This window comes from Anabas testudineus, chromosome 17 (assembly GCF_900324465.2).
Source record: "Anabas testudineus chromosome 17, fAnaTes1.2, whole genome shotgun sequence".
Lineage (NCBI taxonomy): Eukaryota > Metazoa > Chordata > Actinopteri > Anabantiformes > Anabantidae > Anabas > Anabas testudineus.
This window is the reverse complement of record NC_046626.1, coordinates 14,644,815-14,665,737: the sequence shown is the minus strand read 5'-3', so window position 1 is coordinate 14,665,737 and position 20,923 is coordinate 14,644,815. Positions and strand designations below refer to the sequence as shown.

At 37.7% G+C, this 20,923-nt stretch overlaps 2 protein-coding genes across 3 annotated transcripts; one reads left to right on the top strand and one right to left on the bottom strand.

Annotated features, from left to right (window-relative positions):
• Positions 1-9,712: 9,712 nt before the first annotated feature.
• On the bottom strand, positions 9,713-12,215 carry ift22 (intraflagellar transport 22 homolog (Chlamydomonas)). The gene is made up of 5 exons (XM_026374045.1): positions 11,953-12,215; positions 10,883-10,965; positions 10,688-10,774; positions 10,363-10,565; positions 9,713-10,277 (listed from the first exon to the last, which is right to left on the bottom strand). The coding sequence occupies exons 1-5, from the start codon at positions 11,989-11,991 to the stop codon at positions 10,129-10,131; spliced, it is 561 nt and encodes a 186-aa protein (XP_026229830.1). The 5' UTR covers positions 11,992-12,215; the 3' UTR covers positions 9,713-10,128.
• Positions 12,216-12,389: 174 nt separating this feature from the next.
• LOC113171534 (outer dense fiber protein 2-like) lies at positions 12,390-20,885 on the top strand. 2 transcript variants are annotated; one of them, XM_026373960.1, is made up of 17 exons: positions 12,390-12,442; positions 12,791-12,965; positions 13,080-13,215; positions 13,319-13,450; positions 13,535-13,609; positions 13,988-14,059; positions 14,155-14,271; positions 14,371-14,556; positions 14,691-14,800; positions 14,899-15,034; positions 15,306-15,416; positions 15,875-15,979; positions 16,483-16,641; positions 16,977-17,077; positions 17,198-17,360; positions 18,379-18,504; positions 18,610-20,885. In XM_026373960.1, the coding sequence occupies exons 2-17, from the start codon at positions 12,802-12,804 to the stop codon at positions 18,781-18,783; spliced, it is 2,067 nt and encodes a 688-aa protein (XP_026229745.1). In that variant the 5' UTR covers positions 12,390-12,442; positions 12,791-12,801; the 3' UTR covers positions 18,784-20,885. The 2 variants fall into 2 exon arrangements, with proteins under 2 accessions (XP_026229745.1, XP_026229746.1); XM_026373961.1 differs by lacking the exon at positions 16,483-16,641.
• The last annotated feature ends 38 nt before the right edge of the window (positions 20,886-20,923 follow it).

Genomic DNA, 20,923 nt, shown 5'->3' with positions numbered 1-20,923 from the left:
GGCATAATTTGACTAGTGCTGACCTAAATAATCTATGTCAGTAATGTCACACACTTCACTGTCAGACTGTGTTGTTGAGAGTTTCATTCAGTTATCTAACACTTTTGAGATTGTTTACATGGATGATTAACAACATTGACAAAATAAAATAAATATTATTAATAATAAAGTAAATATTTTTTTGGATGGACTGGTGTACTTACCTTCATCTTCTGCTAATTATCTTCTTTAATAAAAAACAATAATTAAACACAGTGTAAAGCTTGCTATTAGAAAACAAAGCAATGTTCAGCTGAGATGTGTTTATTCTTATTAAAATGAATAATTATGTAAGAGCTTGATGGGAAGCTTAGTGCTTCTGTATATTGTTGCTCAGGGTTCTGTATATTGTTAAATGTGTTGTATGGCATAAACATAAATCAGAAGCTGTGAGTTTTGTGATTTTATAATGTGAAAAAATGGATTTTGGGGGTGGAAACATAATAAATGTGGCATTAAAGAAACGGCTGACAGATGTGATTACATTCCTGGTATTATATCTTACCTACAAAAGGACAGGATTTCTAGCACATCATCCTTGTAGCTTCTCTTTATCTGGATTCTGCAGCCATGAATCATTGGCTTGTTTTTGTTTGTCATCTGGACTGTTGTATCAGCACACAAAAGCTCCAAGTTAATGTGCACCCATACATATTTCTAACACATCCACACACAGACACAACTCTACTCTTATATAATCCTCACTTTTTCACAGCTATACCCACTCCTACAAGCTCTGCAGCTATATATTATAGTACGCTGCATTTTCAATCCAGCAAAAGTCTGACTTTTTTCTTCATCTTGCAAATAACACAGTAAGAAATATAGCTTTAAAGTTGCACTAAAGGAGAAGCCAGTTCGCGTGACAACAGATCATCTTCCCTATCTTAGAGAAACCACAGTAACAGCTGCATGTGTGTATGTCTCTAAATGTGGGACTGTGTGTGTGTGTTGAATGCAATCTGTGCTCAGTATGAAATAAATCACTTAAAAGTGTGTGTCAGGCTTATTTGTGACAGGCTCAAATCCAAACCCAGCATGAGGCCTTAAATTTCAATAATTATACTAGACACACACTCATTTCCACATATGACACTTTAGAGAAACATTTCAAAAAACCATTTCTCATATGAAATTATGACTGTGTTCAGATGACGAAATGATGAACAAAGATGAACAAACATTGGTTAGGACAAACTTGGATTTAGATTCAAAACATGAATATGTCACAAATGGGTCTCAGGATCTAAAACTCTAAGGTGCTCCTGAAATGGGTTATTTGCATTTGATCTAGTTTCTGGTAGTTTGAAATCACTTCACGAGAGCTCTTTTACTCAGCAATGAAATAAACAAAATACAGCCTGCAGCAATTTAAGGCTCTTTAATTGGTTCCAGTGTGGAAAGCACTCTTCACAAAACTGAGGACGGCATTATGGCTGTGCTCTGTGACCTGACTGGTTCTGCCTCTCTGAAGCTTTGTCTCCCTCGTTCTATTAGCTAAATGTGCTCGCTCTGACCTTTACTTACTTCATGCTGATATTTTAGAATTAAAATTTGAAGACAAGCATATGGTTCCTACTAAAAAGAAATGAATTATGCGAAAGTAGTGTGCACATGTTCAGGCATTTCATCACTCCCTGGAAGTTTTACACCAAGTTCAGCAGTGCAAAAGTTAATGAGTGATGATAAAAGGAAGAAAAGTTAGGGAGGCGTGACAAGAGCTGCAGTGAGTTTTAAACTATAATATCTAATATTATATTAATATAATTAATTACTGCATTGCCTACATGACTATAGATGTGGTACATTTTAAAAATTGGCACATTTTATTATTCTAAATAAGTCTTATTCTAATAAGAAATATTAACTATTTGTTTCACCACTACCTAAACAAACAGTATAAAAACATGTTAGTACACATAATCTTAAGTCACTGCAAGAACGTAGTTCAAAATTATTACTAATGCACACACTGCACATAAAGCAGCATGTCTGCATAAATTAGCAGGCAGACAGACGCCATGACATCAGCCATAAGTAGATCAGCAGAAGAGCCATAAAACAGAAAAAGACAGCAGGATCAGCAGCCTCATAATATAACTGGTTTTACCAAGCACACGGGCACTGACTGAACCAGTCAGATATCAATTCACACAAAAGCATGAAAGCACAAACACCAAACATCACTGATCACTGCTGATCACTGGTGATGAAGCCCTTTAAGAAGAAGCAGCATATTTTAAAATGTTCATGCAACACTAGGACGGCGAGACTGCGCTTTACATACAGTACATCTAAAGCTGAAAGTGCGTGTTTCAGAATTCAAATGTGTGTGTACACAAACACAGTTATTCTTTCATAAAGCTTGTTGTTGGACTGCCAGCAAACACGCGAGCTTCTGACATGTCATATGAGCAACGATATTGGTGGAAGCGAGTGACTAAAGCAGGTAAAGTATATTTTTAGGTGCAAGAAGGCACCAGGCGGAAAGTAGAGCAAAACAGAGGAAAGCAGCATGTTATGCAGTTGCTTTATTACAAAAATGTGTTTGATGTTGGCTTAAAAATAAGACAAAATTATATTTTCTAGAATTTAGAGTTTAAAAAAGCAGTGGTCAGAGGTAACCACAAGATTTTTACAAGAGCTGGTCCCTGCATCAGCGGTCCTGCCACAGTGAGTATTGCCTTTTCAGGTGTTTGTGACATTAATGTTACAAAGCCAGGAACTTTCATTAAATCCTTTCATAGCCCTGAGATTAGTTTGGTTAGACCAGTTTAAGTAGTTAAGTTTGACAGATCATGTAACAGGTTTTAATGCAACGGAGGAAAAAATGTCCGGGAGTGAAAACAAAATGAAAGAATCTCCTGACGTATTTACTGTACCTGCCAGAATGAATCATCTGTCAAGCAGCCAAAACATACACCTCACATGCCTGGGAGATCAAAAGACATGTGAGAAATGTTAACTGCCTGGGAAAATATTTCTGACAGTTTCCAACAGCCTGACAGGACAAGTGTCAACATACATGACTACTAAACACATGAAACGCTACATAGGTGAATTATCAAGTGTCAGGTGAAGACAAAGCACATACTGTGAAAGAGTGAAAGTACAAACATTAAGGAAAACATGCTCCAAATCCAAATGTGCAACACATGCGATAGGAGCGGCTACAACAGAGGTGCTCAGAGGAGTGGAGGGTTCGATTTGGAGAGTCTCCACATTCCCTTTAGGGGTTGAACATTGCAAACAAATGGGTGGAGGTGGGATGCAGCATTGCCACACATCTCTGTTACCACTGTGGTCTATGGAGAAAAATGGCTAATTGGCCAGCTCTCCTAATACATGTGAGAAAATAAGTGTTTCTTGTTTCATCTGAGAAACTGGTTCTGTTTGTTATAATTATTTTATGAAGATTCTTAAAGATAGTGCCTGATTGTTTCTGTCACTGTGGCAAAATGGCACTGACTAGATGTGAGCAAAGTCCATAACCTGTTTATCCTTTGAGTGACAGCTATTAGCTGGAAGCACATGCTGCATTATTCAGATTAGGGCGCGTTAGCTATGTAAGAAAATGTTAACATTTATTAAATATGTCACCAGCAAGATCTGGCAAAAAAGTTTACCACATGTGGCTCATTCACCTCTTACTCTTCCATCTATTAGCAAGTGCAGGAAGTGTATGCATCTGCCACACCCAATTTAAATGTTTAAACCACCCGTGTCCTTTTGCCCCTGATGACATGCATTATGTGTCCAGTGCACAGAGACTCCTTCAGCCCTGTCGCTGCACGCAGCCTCTGTGTCGCTAAGCTTCTCTCACATCTGTTTTGCAAGGACGCACAGTTGAATTTCACAGTGTCACTTTCTAGCGTGACCAGTCAAGAACTGTGTTGCTTGGATTTTACCTTTGAGCAACAACCTATTCCTTAGCCACAAATGCGATGACATCACTGTCTTCACTGTGGTATCTTCACCGCAGGGATGTAATACATCCTCACAACAATCTTAACTCAAACACCACATCACATGGCTCTCCTCATTTTGATCAAGTAATGACTTAACTCTGAGGGCTTTTGTGCTCTGCAGAGCTCTGCAGCCAGGAGCAGAAAATGATGCCAGCCGCCCTGTGGAGAGGCTTCATTTCAGCTGCTTGTCACACCCAGAGGCTCTGTCTGTAAGTGAGGGTCAGAACAAAGATCAATCTGTAAATCAAGACATATTCTCTGAGGTCTGACATAATGGTCACATTACTGCTGCTAACACACATCCACAGAGAACGAGAAGCTGGGAGTCCTGTCATAATTGGCACTTTCACACAGCTTAGGCTGTAACAAACTATATTGTACATTCACTGTTCCCTTTGTGCTATTCACCGACAAGTTTGATCTAGGTTTCATTTAGGTTCGGACAGCGTTCTAGCTGACAGCAGAGTGGGAAATCTGCTGCTTGCAGTTGGTGCTATGCTCTGGCATCATTTCCCATCATCACATATGTATTTGCAGCTCAGTGTGAAACATTCGGGATGAAATCACCACCTCCAAGTCCGAGAACATGGTTCTGTCACAGAACTGGTGGGGTTTAGGTGAGAAGGACAGAGCTACTTTAGTTGGAGGAGTTCCGTACATCACATGCCTTGTGTCGTGACATAAAAATGGTACTAGTATTAGAACATTAGCATTCACGTGGAGAGCATAAACTCTGCTCTGTTTGGGTTCTGCACCAATTCCTGAGGGAAATATCTGGCTCTTTAGCTGCTAAATGCTCCACTATGTTTGTTGTTGTGAGTCTCGCAAACTAAGACTGTCTGCCTTTTTTTTTTTTTTTGTGTGTACAGTGGGTTTTAAGAGCTTTTTCATTGAACACAGCTGCTGGCTGTTTCAAAAACATGCTGATGGGAGAGACGAGAGTGAATCGAGACAGTGCAACTGCAGAGATCAAACAATGAGCTGAAGGATGCTAAAAAAAAGGACGAAGTGCAAAACCTGCAGGTCAATTCTGGGTGTGGATTTATTACTATGACACCTTTTGCAATCAATTTCCCACATCCACAGTTCATTAAAAACAGATTTTAATACGCTTTAAGGCTAAAACGTGGAAACCAGACGCTTTTCACAGTTCTGCACAGATGATTGTGCCGAGACACAAAGTCTATTTTGTAAATGATTTAAACTTAGAAAGGCCTTAACCTTGTAGAGTTTAGAATACGAACAAAACAGATTTATGTCAACATCATGGAGTTGTACTGTACTTCAACTTGACTAAAGTAATAGAAGTGGTACTTCTAGCGGAGTTTGGAGCATCTTCTAAGTGAGTACTTCCACTTTTACCTGAGTTTGTGTATTTGTGCCACTGTCTCCATATTCTAATGTGTGCCCATGTTTGTGATACTGAGTGAAAAGTGTACACATCTGCATCACATCTGCATTGAGGAGATAATATGATACACATGTGCAATCCGCAGTTTACCTGACTAAAGTATTGTATCATCCACTTTGGGTTTTCAAACTTTATCCATTTTGCAAATACACAGTCATCTTCTTCTCTAGCTGTGTGACCACAGATAAAAAGTGCTATAAAATATGATGAATAATATGAAATGCAGCTGGTTCCTTTTGGATTATCTTCATAGAGTGCGGATATGTTGATACAGATACAGTATCTGAACAGTGCCACAGTAAAGAAGTAGTTACAGACAGAGGGAAGTGAGAGTAAAAGACTGATTACGATAAAGATGATAATTATAAAGATAGGAGAGGGCCGTGCAATAAAATAATCTATCTCTGATTCTGAAATCGTTACAAGTTGGATTAAAACAAATGACCTCATCACGCCCGTCTTGGCAAGAGCTTGACACTTCCCCACAGATCCTCAGACAGAACTAGATGATGTCCTTATCTGTCTTCATACCCTGGAGGGCTAAGACTGATTACTGGCCTGTGCTGACGCTCTATCACCAAATGTGTGTGTTTGTGTTCATTGCCAAAGCGGAGGTAGTGATGTCATTTGTTTTAATCTCATCTGCATGTCCTAGCAGCTTTAGACCATGAAAGGAAAGATTTTCTCAGTCACAGCAGCCTTCCTCCCTGTCTGTTTTTGTCCTCTTCTCTGTCTAAGTATATTTCTATGTGTCTCGGCCTGTTTCTATGAGTCACCCAGTCGCTTCTGTGTCTCTGAGTGGAACTAGCACATCACTGTTGAATGAGAATGATGCTGCAGGGTCACAGTGATATCTAAAGGGCCTAAATGTCTCCAGCCTTTGTACTTTGTACTCCTCACTTAAAACTGGTATCTTATGTGTCATTAAAGAAAATTACCTCCATTTTGTACTTTGGTACTTTATGTACAATTTGGTAGGTAACTCTGTTTAAAAAAAGTCCAGTAACTACAAATGTATTAATACTTTCTCTGGTCTAATCAACTATTTTCTTTTTTGTTTTGTGTTATACTCAAATTAAATTGTTTGATAGGTTCACTTTGAATGACAAATTAGGATGTGTAACAGTTTATGGGAGAAGTAGTTAGCTTGGCTAGCATCAGCTCTCATGCCCACTAACATGATAAATCTAATAGAATATGAGAAAGCTACAAGGTGTGGTTTTAAAACCCCAGATATGTAGGTAAAACCCTTGTTGTGCAAATTGCACCTATTCCATGTTACTTCTACACTTTTACATGGTCAAGTGTGGACAAACTCAAGCATTTTATAAACTGCCTATGGCACTATCACCTGTCAGAAATAAATTACTATATTATATATACTTGTATTCCAGCATTAAAAACAGCATAACAACATAACGTAATGCACAATTCTGCACCCGCTGAATTTCATAGCCTCCGGTATAATAAGCAGCTTAAAATACAAATGTATAGAAATGTTCCAAGGTGGCACGTGCATGCCTGGAGCCTGGAGCCACATATTTAATATATAGTATGAACGTAATATCAATATTCTCATTTAATTCCTGACAAGAAATTCAATAACATAATTTTTCAAAGCATCAAACTATTCCCTTACTAATTACACTTACAACAATTGACATTGTTTCACTAATTAACATCAATATTTTACCTAAATTAATCATCCTTCAGACACCAGAGACCTGTTTGCACTGTATTTTGTGAGGTTACATTATCATGGCAACTTGATATAGAAACCTCTTTTTTCTTTTAAAAGCATTTTCCATAATTTGGATTGAACGTTAGTATTTTTGGAAACCATGACAATTTCAGTAGAGTTCAAAAGGAGGTTTTTCTGTGTGTTTTGGATGTGCAACAATAATTTGTAATGATGAAAGTCTCTGTGGGCTCTTAGTAAGCCAAGGAGCTCTCTCATGAGGCATGGGTGAAATATGATTATATTATTATTATTATTATTAATTATTACATCATTTTTTATTCCATTACAGGAAATCTTGGTGAGTTTTACTTGTTCATACAACAAAACATAAGATTATATGAAAAATACAACAACACAGAACACAGACATCCAAAAGACAACAATCCCACTGGAAAAAGAGAATAGGAAGAGTGAAATAATGCTTTTACAAAACACAAAGTAGCACAACATGCTACTTGCGTTTTAAACTGTTGTTTATCTCTCTGCTGTAAGCTATTAGAGAGCACCCTCTAGTGATTTATCCTTTCAAAATGTACTACCAAATATCCAGTGCAGCAGGTAAGTTTGGCATGGATTTAGACATTAGGATATCACAGAACTTCTCCAGTTACACTCACAACTATCTCAAAACTGTAAAAAATGAGAAACTGTCAGATTGGGAGGCATTACACAGGGAGAATATAAGAGATCTTACAGGGATGTTGTAAATCTGAATAAAAGTGTAGTGAAAACAGGTCTACCCTGCATTCTTATTAGTTGTTACTGCACTAGCTTTTGTTTTATGTGGGCTGCAGGATGAGTCACGAAGGAGTGAGTAATGAGGTAGTCATCCATGTGATAACACACACACCATAGACTGTGGATAATGTATCTTTATATACAGTCTATGACACACAAATACTGTACACAAAAAAGACATATTGTTTTAAGATTTTACCCTTTTTTCTTTCGCCCACTTTCACACAACACACACCCAGAAAGAGATCATGTAACATTTCATTTTGTGGCGTCATTCTTGAAAGTGATATAAATTACAGCATAGTGTTAGTGTGTGCACTTGATACGGCTTAACAGTGTTCTCCTCAGTGGTTTAAAAAGTGTCACTTTTAAATGAAAATTAAATTAAAAAAAACTTTTTCTGTTCCCCATTGTATTTTATAGTTTCTCTGCATTTAATTTGTCCGTTTTGTTTTGATTGTGTTTTTAGTATTGTGATTTAATTTCACCTTTTACCAAGAACACCACAATTTTTCATTATTGAAGGTGCTAAAGGCTACAAATTATTTTTTTTTTTTTTTTGCCAGAGTTGTCAGATTCAAAACAAACACAGTTAATATTCCCCATACTTGCATGAAAATAATTTTTGTACAAGCATTTCAAATCCTTTAGTGAAGTTGAAGGAATACGTGCACATTTTTCTATTAATGAACAAATCACAAAGACCAAATGTCTTTATTTGGTGTGAAACAAAGCAGCATTTGTACTTTGTACTTAGTTACTTACCACCTCAGCTTTACAACATCCCAACAACATACAACAGCCCACATTCAGCCCACAGGATAGGCGAAGCCATGTGGGGCCATACCACTGTGTCCTACTCTGGTCCCACTGTGGTCAAACTGCAACTTTGCACACAAGTTTAACATTTGAGCCTGCTTACTAAGGTGGAATCACTACAGTATTTAAGTAATTGAATAAGACAATCAAAATAACTTGGGTGAGTCACACATATCACAAATCTATCTCAGATAGTGCAGTTTAAAATTAATAGAAAAACCTGAGCATTAAAAAACTTGAGTTAAGAAATGAAACAAAATCAGGGTATTTGTGCAAAGACATCAAGCACCAAAAGTAAATAATTACACAAACATCATACCAAACAACAATGCAGCCTGTGCGCTATTGTATACATGGAAAGGGCCGAAATCATCCTCCTGGTGCTTTCTTTTTGAAAACACATGCTTACATCTGTCTTTTATTTTATATTTTCCATCTCGCAGCAGCTCTTCTTGTTTCCTAGTGCCTCAGCTGTTGCCCTTCACTGAAGCGCCCCGGCACTGCAGAAACTTCGCAAAGGTACCCACTTTAATTGGTGTTGAGTTTATTGGCTCTTGATATTTTTTTACCAATTACATATTGGGGTAGTAGAGTAAACCATGTAACACCTAACAGTCTGTTGTTACTGCTTGTTAACAGCTGCACACTTTCATGTGACCTGCAATGTGGTGACCACAGGTGCTAATACACAAACACTGCAGCAGGTTTGATTTAGAAGGTGGTAGATAATAATTTGATAAAAGGCCCTGTGGCTCAGTGGCTTTTGATTTTGCTGGGCCTTAGCTAACGTCCTTCTTATGACAGATTGTGTTTGTCATTGCAGCCGCTGTCACCTAATCCACACCTCGAGTTGTGACCTTGAGATCCCCAAAGGTGTAGAGGCCGCATCAGGCCTTATCAAGAGCTTCCAGTCAGGAATAAATAAATAAATATCTTTAATAAATAAGCTAAAACAATGAACAATGTTTTCTCACATGTTTGATTTGTTATGGAACATGAAAGGGTTAAGTATTGAGAAAATTGATTGTTTATGCAAAAATGTCAGGTGTGGAAAGTTAATAATTACATAAACTTATTACACAGCAGTGAAATGTATGAAACTGCCCTGGATGTAATTGTTACATTCTAAACAATCATTGCCAGTTTTTAATAAATAGATGTCTGTAGTGTCAGAAGCATCTTTTATATATCTTATGTACAAATTTCTAGAGTGAGCAAGGTCCTATTTTATTCATAAAAGGAGACAAAAATTTATAAAACCAACTCACATGTACAATTTTGAAGGGGGTTTGGAAAGCATGTACAGTTGAATGACAGCAAAAGGAAAAAATAAGATTCAGTAATGGCACAGAAATTGCAGATGCCAACAAAAATAATTCTTTATTAAGCAGCTGATTTTAGAGATTTTGCTTCTACGTAATGATAGACATCTCCTCTCGCTCTCTACTCTCTGACATAGTATTTACCACATTTCCCAAGTATCTGCAGAAAGCTTGCCTCACATCCTCAGGTTCCTCCTCCAGGTTGGAGTGAATAAGTGGCAGTCTGCTCAGATGCGAGGCTGCATCAAAAAGAATGATAATGTTAGCTGAGAAATGGTAATAATAAGTCACACAGTAGCTCTCGCAGGTCTGCCCCGGGATTACCTAAAGGCATCCGTCCATCTTCCACTTCACTGCCAGGCTTGTGATGAGCTATGAGGAGACACTGACTGTCCTGCAATCCCTGAGAGGAGATGAACATTGAATGCCACGTCTCTATCTCTTTGAGGTGACTTGGAACATCTGGATTAAAAATTATCACCACACCACTGGAATCCTTTATGAGAGCAGGCCAGCATGATTCAAATCTGTATGAAAAGAATAAATAAAATCTCTGCATCAAACACCAAAGAGGAAATAAGTTAAAACAAATAATATGTCTTTACTTAGATTTTAATAGCCTATGTATTCAGAACTATGTTTAACTTACTTGAAATCACCTGAACAGTCCCAAAGTTCGACCTCACATGTCTTGTTGTCACCACTGCCTTCAGGTTGTGATTCAAATTCTAGTATTCTTGAAAAATAATGAAACATACATGTAAATTAATAAATACCTTCACAATTGTTGTTTTACATTATTTCAGCTGATTAATTAGACAAGGTAGAGCAAGTCATTAGGTACCTGACTCCCAAAGTAGGCCTGTATTCACCTCCAACATTATCCGTTGTGTCAGAGAGAAAATTTGCAAGAACTGTTTTCCCACTCTGAAAGACAGAGATGAAAATAAAGTATATCAAGTCAAGTATTGTTGTCAAGTATTTATAAAAAAGGTTTTTGTCACATTGTACAGTAGCATAGATCTTTTTCATGACACACATTTAAACACCACAGGTAGAAAAGGTGTAATTAATAACCTCAATAAAGCACCATCAGGTGTGGTTGTTCAGTTACTTCTTATGTCAACTATTGTCCAACTGTTGAACACCTATAGCCATGCCATACAAAGTTTTAGGAAAAGTATACTAATAATAATGAAATAATAATAATAGTAAACTAATATTGCCAAAAAGTATCAAGTCAAGTGCAAAGAAGAAAGAAATTGTGTTTTACCTGGTACCTAGTGTGTGGTAATATAAGAGAAAAGTAAAAAAAAAACTAATATGGACAAGATTAATAGAAAAAAGCTGTATAAGAAGAATAATGGACTTACTATTACTATCAAATGTAAAAGTACCCAATGAAGAAAGTAGTTCCTGTCAGTGTCATGGTGCTGTTTCTTATATCATTAGATTAGAATCATTGATGCACTTGCAATGTAAAGGCTGCATTTTACTATTACAGTTTGTTGATTTTTTAGTTTTTAGATTTTTACTAGGACGTGTATACCTTTTTCATTATTTTATATGAAACATAATTTTTTTTTGTTTGCTAAATCTTAATTGTTAAGTAGGCTAACTACTATCTAGAACTGTTAGATCAAAGGTATAAGGCTTCGTATCATAGCTATTTGCAATAGCAAATAAACCTGGGCTTTCACTTGAATACTGAAGCATGTAAATATTGCTTCATCAGCTCTTGGGATGAATACCTAACGTATGAAGTGATGAGCATGCAGCTAGCTAACGTAACATGCATTAAACTCATACAAACAGTTTCACACCTTCACTACCAGTACTGTAGTCTAACGCTGCCTATCAACATCTGACAGAAAGCGCTGGCCACACTGCAGTGCTAAGAAGATATTTACTTACCTCACTGGGACCAATAAAGAGTATTTTTGTTTTGAACATCGCTTAGTTAGCTATCTGGCTAACTTGGCAGAAGAAGGTCTGGCAATATCACGTTATTTAACCCTTTAGAAGTTAAATACCACTAATACAGTTTGATCTGTGTTCATACGTGAACAACGATTTGCTGGGTTTCGTATTTCACGTAATAAGACAAAGAAAATGTTAATAATCTTCCTAAAGTGTGTTTCCGAGGATAGTTGGAGAAACGACACCTGTAAACTTCCTTTTCGTTTCTATGGTTTCAACGAGCGTCTCTGTTTTCGTTTGCTCATTGGCCGTTCGTGACTTTAATCAAAAATTGTCCCGCCTACTCTGCCTCCAGAGAACAAATCAGCTGCGAGAAAACAAGTCGGTTTGATTACGTCGCTTCAGAGCTAACCAATCCGATTCGACCGGTTTAAGAGGCGGGCTCTCCAGAATAAGAGCATTTACAACGGTCACAAGGCGAAACGTAAGTGATCTAATAATTAGATAGATAATAATTGACTTTATTAGTGATATTGGTTTGTAAGGCATCAACAGGCTTCACTTTTAACAGCCACGATGCAGATTTTATTGATGTTGCTTCAGCTGGTATTTTTATATAAAGCTTATCAGCCACTGTTCCTGTCGGCTGTCTGTTGCTATGGGCTAAGCTAAGTTAGCTTGCTTGACAACCTAGTGGTCTGTCCTTCATAGTAATGTGCAAACTAAGCTTTAGAGTGTCATTAACTAATATTAAAACTGATATTACTGTGACTTCACTCACTGCCCTTTTCTCTATGGTAAAATGAACTTAAACTGTGTGCTGTTTAACCAGTAGTAAGAGGCATGTCTCCTGAGGGTGAACTCCATAGTCCCCCCCTTGGTTTCAGCTCTGTGACAGAGGATGTGACTCTGAGTCGTGGTGATTTAGATCGGTCTCAGGAGCCTGGGAGAAGAAGCAGGGCACTGAGCTCTCGCAACACAAGAACCCCCGAGGTTAACATTAGTCGGTAAGATCCAAATATACATGAACATTTGAACATACAGCCCGATCTATGGGGTGAAATAGCCACCCACTTGCAGCCCCAGCCTAATGGATTTAAACTTACTTTCTTGCCTCCCAGTTTTTCATATAGTCGTGGAGATGTTGCCGATGGCAAAAGCCCTTTCCTGAAAGTACTGATGGATGCAGAAGCAGCCGCGAACTCTGCTGCCATACAACTTGTGTCTTTTAGAGATGCCATAGAAGATACAATTTCTGTAGGTATACATAAAACAAATTAGGGCATGAACCATTCGTGTGGGAGACAAAAATGAAACATATATTTTGATATACCTTTAATTTCTTGTGGTGTCAAACAAGGACTCAAGACAGACTCGCACAGGCAAGTGCCAAATTACAAGACAAAGAAAACTTTTGCTGGAGAAGTTGGAGGATTTTAGACGAATAAATAAATCTGTTCGACAGAAATTGAAACAGCTTCAGGAAGCAGAGGTTGGTCACACTATACTGTATTATTCTTTGAATTTGAATTATTTTAATGTGTCTGCTCTAACTAGCTTCTATCTTTTCTTAAAGACTGTCCAAACTGTTGCCAACCAGCAAATTGACATGTTAATGAAGAAGATCACACAGGCTGAAAGTGAAAATGAGGTTAGTGTCTTAAGCAATTTGAAAGCAAAGAATTTATTGTGTAAAATGTAAGTAAATTTAGCTTTGCGCTTAAATTATAGCAACGTGGTTGAACATTTAGTCTGTGAAAAGGGTTAATCTGCTCATGCAAGGTTAATGGACTATACTGTGTAGTGTTTTGGATGGTTTAGAGAGTAAGAGTTTTGTCAAATGTCAATGGGCTTTTACACAGAATAGACACATTTTGTACTGAATTATTGTGATAATTGAAAGACTTGACAGACAGGCACCTTCTGTGTGAACTGACTGACTGCACTTTTATAGCATGAGAACTTAAAAAACGTTATACAGATTTCCCTCACAAATCATGTCATGATCACTGTCATTTTTCTACCCAAGCTTTTAAAAAGAGATTTGAGTGAGACAGAAAGACGAGTTGAACAACTGATGGATCTGCGGAGAGAAGAGCAGGTAAGCACAGCAGAGGTTTTTGTGTCGGTGTGCTTGCACATGCTTAAAATGCAAAGAATACCCTTTTCAACATCAGTTTATAATGGTTTTCACAGGAGAATATAAAGACTGCAGTTAACATGACTAAGTCTGTGGAGGCGACTCGTGCTCACCTGCAGGAGCAGCTGCGCAGCAAGGAAGCCGAGAACAATCGTCTGACTGTACAGCTGCGGGTACACACCTGAGCGCTTTATGAGTTAATGTTTCTCCAAAAGGTTTTCAAGCTGTTTTATAATGTTAGAAATTCATTGTGTGTTCTTGGTATCTGTCAGACTCTGGAGAGAACCTTGACTGAGCAGAAGATACAGATTGATGAACTAAAAGACTCAATCACTTCTTTCACTGAGAAGGCATCAAAGGACAAAGAATCTCTCAAGAAAGCCACTCGGGCACAGAAGCTGAGGGCTGAGAGATTTGAAGCTGCCATTGAGAAATGCTATGCACAGCTGAAGGAAAAGGTATGAAGTTATAGTGAAGTTAAAGTGTCTGAATTTCTTTATTGTCTTTTTTTGTGATACAGTATGTAGTACAGACATACACACTATCCTACCTAAGTTTGATTGTTTGTTTTTTTTCTCTTCGTTGAATGAAGGATGCTCAGTTGGCCAAAGCCTGTTTAGAAAGAGATTCCAAGAAAAAGCAAATGGAGCAGATGGAAGATGAGAAGGACAAACTTGTGGCTCATGCAGATTTATTGAAAAGGTTGGTCAGTTCACACATGATTGATTTATATATACAATGCAAAATGACACACATGTGGGAACTAACAGCTTTCACTACTGAATGCATCTCCAATTAAGTCATATCACAGACTTGACAGTAAAGCTGCAGGAGACGAAGGAAAAGTTCAGCACAGCTAACGAAGCTGTGATGCAACGAGTTGAAAAGCTCAGCACTGAAAATGGAGACCTCAGCATCAATAATGCAGCACTTAAGGTACAAGCTGCCAAACGGCTTGTTTATGTTAATTACTGTGAAAATAAAAAAAATAATATGCTGAATAAACATGTTCATAATTATAATAATATTTCCAATTGGTATGAAGTTCAAATGACAGATAAATCTACTACACTACTGTGTAATATTGTTAATTATTGCTGGATCTATGTATGTTAAACTGCCTACATGCTCAAGTACAAGAAATTACTTTATGCTTGTCTTTTATTTTCCATCACTAAGCTGATTTTAATGTTTTGTGTGGCTGAAGGCATCTGTTGCTCAGTTGGAGCAGCAGCTGGCTGACTGTGAGTCGGCTCTGGTAGAAGAGAAAGTTGTATCCCAGGAGAGAAAACATCAAGTCGAACAGTGCCAGTATCAGGTAGACTTGTACTTATTCATTTTATAGTTTAGTTTTTATTTATTTACCTGAAAGAAAAGAGGCTCCAGAGTACACAACTTATTATATGTAAACATTGGGTTCAAATCAAAACACAAGGTTTTAAGACTTAACTGCTGGGCTTTGTTTTTTTTTACAGACAAATTCTAAACTTTTCGTCTCTTCTTTCTAACTCTGTTCTATTTTTACTATTCACTTACTTTTGTTTTTAGGCTCTGACTGAAGTTAGAAAAACAGTGTTTTCAAAAGTCCTCCACAAAAAAGAGAATTATGATCATAGTCATTATATCAGCTCATTCTAACCAGCCTTGTATTTGCATTTCAGAGTAACGCTGAATGTGGTCTGTTGAGTTTGCAGAATGAATGATTCAGCAGTAGTACAGGGAGAGACACAGCAGGCTAGATTATACCGTTCTGTGCATTTTAATGTTTTTTTCTAGGTTGCAGAGCTTCAAGCTGAGATAGAGGATCTGAGGATAAAATATGCAAATGTTCTAAGAGACACCAAGAAAACACAAGATGGAAAAGACACAGAAGTTGAAAAGGTAACACTCTCTGTCTCACTATAGTAACATATCCTTGAATGTATTCTCATTTATTATTTTATATTGTATTTATTATCTTTTAATGTCAACAAATCGTAAGAACTAACAGCATATATATGTAATAGCTAAAATATTTCACATGACTAACTCTTATAATAAATTCTAACAATGTTGTTGCACTCAGTGTGCAGCACTATTTCTCCTGCTAATGAATGGGCAGTCACTGTGCTTAGATTTACTGACTTACTTACTTTTTCAGCTGTACAACGTTTGTACTTGGACCTGCATGTGTTTTATTAAATTGTCATACTTCCTAAAGTAATTATGGGCAGTAAAACACTTCAACTGGCTACTGCCAAAGCTCAGTCTAAGGAAGATGCTTAAACAATCACATGCATCTGTGAGCAGTCAGTTTCCTGTGACAGCTGTGATAATTTGTTAGGCTAATACTTTGTCTGTTCCCCAACACTGCACTCCTTCTGTCATCCTCCTCTGGAGCCCAGCTGAGGCAGGAGCTCCAGGGGCGTGTGGAGGAATTGAAGGCTTATCCCGAGTTACTGAGGGCAGCTGAGCAAAGTCTCTTCAATGGCCAGGAGAACCTGCGACGCACAGAGATGAAATGCTCAGAAAAGTCAGAGTCCATTAGGCAACTGCAGGTTAAGGTGTGCAATGTGAGACGTGCCGGTCTGAGAATGTAAAACATAGTCCACCCTTCCATCTGACCACTAGGTGGTAGTACAACCCAAAGGTGTAACACGTACTCTGGTTCTGTTGTTGTTTGTGATAAAAATTCAGTGATTGCAGTGATAATCAGAAAATCTTTACGCCACCTGTACCTAATTTTGTATTTTTGTGTTTTGTCCTATGGTAATGTGGAATTGGTGTTTTGAAAAGTGCCTGCTTTGTGTTTGAAACCCTCATTTTTTTAGTCCATTTGTTTGTACACAAGGCAGACGATTATAAAAATAGCAATTTTTACTTTTTTTTGCACATACAGATGGAGAGTCAAACAAAACAGCTCAGATCATCTGCGGAGATGAAAGAATCCATTCATGAGGCCAATTTACAACTTCAAGCCAAAGTGAATTCTCTACAAACGTACGGCTTCTCCTAATGTCAGCTTCCAGTTCATTTCTCCACACCAGAAAGTCAAGCCTTGAATTTCCTACCTTATCTTTCCAAACGTGTTAATGCCTGTGTTTGTGTGTTTATTTGTAGGCAGGTGGATAGGCTTCAGCAGGAGAACATGGTGCTTGTACAGAGGCTCACAGATCAAGAGGAAGCTCTAAGCTACAGTAATCGGCAGCTGGATCAACGCTCGTCAGAGTGTCAGGCTCTCAGCAGGCAGATGGAGGCAGCTTTATCAGATGTCAAACAGCAGGTACAGCTCAAAGACAGTCCTTGGTTTTGTCCTTGCTAGTGTGCAACTGTGGAGCAGATTGTAGTAAAACTTGATATACTAAAAATGCAAAAAATGTAATTTCCTCACTTTATAAACCTGATACAAGACTGAGACAGTAGAACAAATCTCTATTACAGTGAGTTTTGTATGATTGTTGGTTTATATGTCTGCCAGCGATTACAACCAGCACCATCATACTAATGTTGGGTTGCTTCAGAAATGGTCAGAGCCAAGTACTCTTTCATAAGGTGGAAGTTAAATATTGAAATGGTTCCTTATAGTCATCATATATTTCATGTAAAAAAAATGTGAAAGAAGTTGTCATTATTATTTATTAAGGTAGCTAAATGATTAATCAACTAAAAAACACCCATTGGATTCAATCAGAAAACTACAAAAACAGTCACTAGTTTTAATAAGATACCATGTCATTAGTTGCAACCTTATTTTTTGGTAATCTTTTAGTGGTAAGCTTTGCAAAAAAGTCAATTTCTGTCTTTAACCATGTGCCACAACACATGATGAGAGATGATTTTCAGTAGGCCCCAGCATCACCACGATGCCCAGACCATGAGCCCTAAAAGCACTGTTACACACCCCCCCCCCCCCCCCCCCCCCCTTGGAGACACCTATCCACAAGAGGTGAACAGCCAACACTAAAATCATCTGGTGTCAAGATCGGCGGACCCCCACTCAACACCATGCACCACTCCTCATCATCGGCGTTCAGGCTCCCTCAGCATCAGTGCCTTTTGCTTAAAGATGTTAATTAGTGGCATATTCATGCACCTCTACTGCCATACTGTGTCACTGATTTGTTATGATGCAGTATGATCAAGCCACCAGATCATGGAATATTGGCCATATTTGTATATTTATTTTGTGCTTTTTGCTATGAAGAATCCAGATAAAGAGTTTCTTGATAAGGAAGATATGAAACAGAGGACATGATGTATTTCACTTTTTTAAATAATCTTGAGTTTATCCATTTCTGCAGGTCAACAAGGTAAAAGAACAGGCACTCACCAGAGAAGAGGCCCTTCGGACCAAAGTCCTAGAGCTGGAAGCAGAGAAAAGTAGAAGAGATAATGAGCTGAGGCTTCTTCGCCAGAGCAAGCTCACTGTGAGTATTTGCCATTTTACAAAATTAAAAAAAACGAATTCATACAAACTGAGATGTATTGTTGTGGAGCCATTATCTGATTAATTCTGTTGTCGTAATCTGTAGGTAGAGAAACAGTTTGAGGTACGTCTGAAGGATCTGCAGCTCAGCCTGGACCAATCGGAGAGCCACAAACAAAGTATTCAAAACTATGTTGATTTCCTCAAAAACTCTTATAAGACAATGTTTGATGAGGGACTGCAAACATCAAGTTTTGGGTCTTCATACTTTCTAAAATGATTAGGATTTAATTTGTTTGCATGTGAGGGTTTATGTGGTGTTATATAATTGTAAGACCATTTTTAAAAGAGGATAAAAGCAGGAATCTACATCGATTTTAGAGTTAGTAAAAACGTATTTTTGATAGATTTGGGATATCTTTGACATCTACTTTCAGCTGGCAACTTCTTATACAGATATAAGGGAAATCTGCTGCTGTTATGAGAGGTTTCAATACCTGTTTTCACTCCATGTCCCAAGAGACATTACATAATATTTTCTCGTGGATGCAAATTTTGTACTGTGAACCTTTGGTGCTATTATGTTTTATTCAAGGATGAGTTGCATAGATGTAGTTTAAGCAATCCTAAACTTGACACTTGTCTCAGATTGTTGACTTGTCTGATGAAGAAAATCTGTCAGATGACAGATGAGTGATTTAGACTTACTAAAAGTAGCCACAAACCCACTTATTTTGGCAAAAATATACTTGTGCAATATGTTTGAATTCTAATTCTATTGCATGTCTCTGTCCTGGAAAGGGGATTCCTCCTCTGGTGCTCTTCCTGAAGTTTCTTCCATTTTTTCTTTTTGTGTTAAATGTTTTTTGTAGGGGTTTTTCCCTTTCTAATTGCAGGGTGTAAGGACAGATTAAGTCCTCTTATATTTATAGTGTATGACTTCTTTTAAAATCCTTAGGTGTTCCAGTGAACACAAATGGAATACCTTTTTAGTTTTGTATTGTATGTTGGATAAAACAAGAAATTAACTGTAATCACAATGGAGATTTTTTGCTCTCACTGCTAAATAATTGATGTCAGTTGAAAGCCAAAACCATGTCTGTCTTTATGCAACTGGCTCCAGATCAGACTCATTTATTTGCTTTATTGTAAACTGTTCACAAGCCTATAATGGAATTGTTAATGAACGCAAGCAGTGCTTGAAAGTCGTGTGTCTTGTGGATCTGTGGTAAACTTACTTAACATGAGGGCCCCATTTAAACATGAATATGCTCAAGATTTAATCCCATTAAAATCCTCAGAGTTCCACTGTAATTGACACATCTGATCCCCGACACACAAAAGGCTCACTTCACAGTTTTCCAGCAGACTTTCAAAAACATCTTGTGTATGTTGTATTTGTATTGATCAGTGGATGTGATATATGATATATAATGTGTTTTTGTTCTCTGATTCTCAGCTGGACTGAGATGAATTAGACTGAAAATCAATTGTTAAGCTGTCAGTTGTGAAGTCTGTGCCTTTAGGGTTTCAAACATAATTACTAAGATACATGCAACACTGGGATATTTCCAAACCGCTGAAGCTGGTTAGCTCTTATGCTTTTGAAATAAATATGTTTGTTTTACTGAAGCTCAGGGGCACAAGAGAAAAAGGTGTCTGCTGCAGCATGATTTACCTAAAACTTGAACTGTTTGTTTTGCACCAGGCTGTAATTTTATTTTCTGTTATTTCATTTGCACACCCATATTTTGATAAACTTCAGAGTCCAGATGTCTGCGAGGCTCATACGTGTCTTTGCAATTGACATATTCCCAGAGTGAGCAGTGCTCCTCTCAAGTTCCCAGAGACAAAGCTCTATTGTGTTCTCTGTCAGGAGATGGAACCATTTCATCTGTGCATGCGTCAGCACTCCTGTTTTTCCTTTTGCTCTTGTTCTCGCTCTGCTGTTCTTGCCTTTTTACGTAATTCTGTTGATCATAGTTTGGGAATTTGGCTTCTTCAGCTGTTCTCTGGAAAATGAGCTTACATCTGACTTCTGGCTCTTTTCTTTAGTATCACAATACAACAGCATGTTGGAGCTTACGTGCTCACAGGAACAACAAATTTCCGATTCAGGATTATACATGAGATTGTCCTCCAGTCTGTACATAATAAATCTGTGTGTTAGGATTAGATTATTCTCTGCTCCCCTTTAACTTTCAAAAAACTAAAAAATATGTGGTTTGTGCCTAGCATCTGTCCAACAGCAGGAAAACCACTCAGAGGTTTACATTACAGCCATTCCTTAAACTATTCAGAGACATGCATTTCCTCCCAGAAGTGGGTCAGCCAGATGCAGAAGAAACGGTTTAGTTCATTCATTCATTCATTCATTCATTCATTCATTCATTCATTCATTCATTTATTATTGTAGCAAT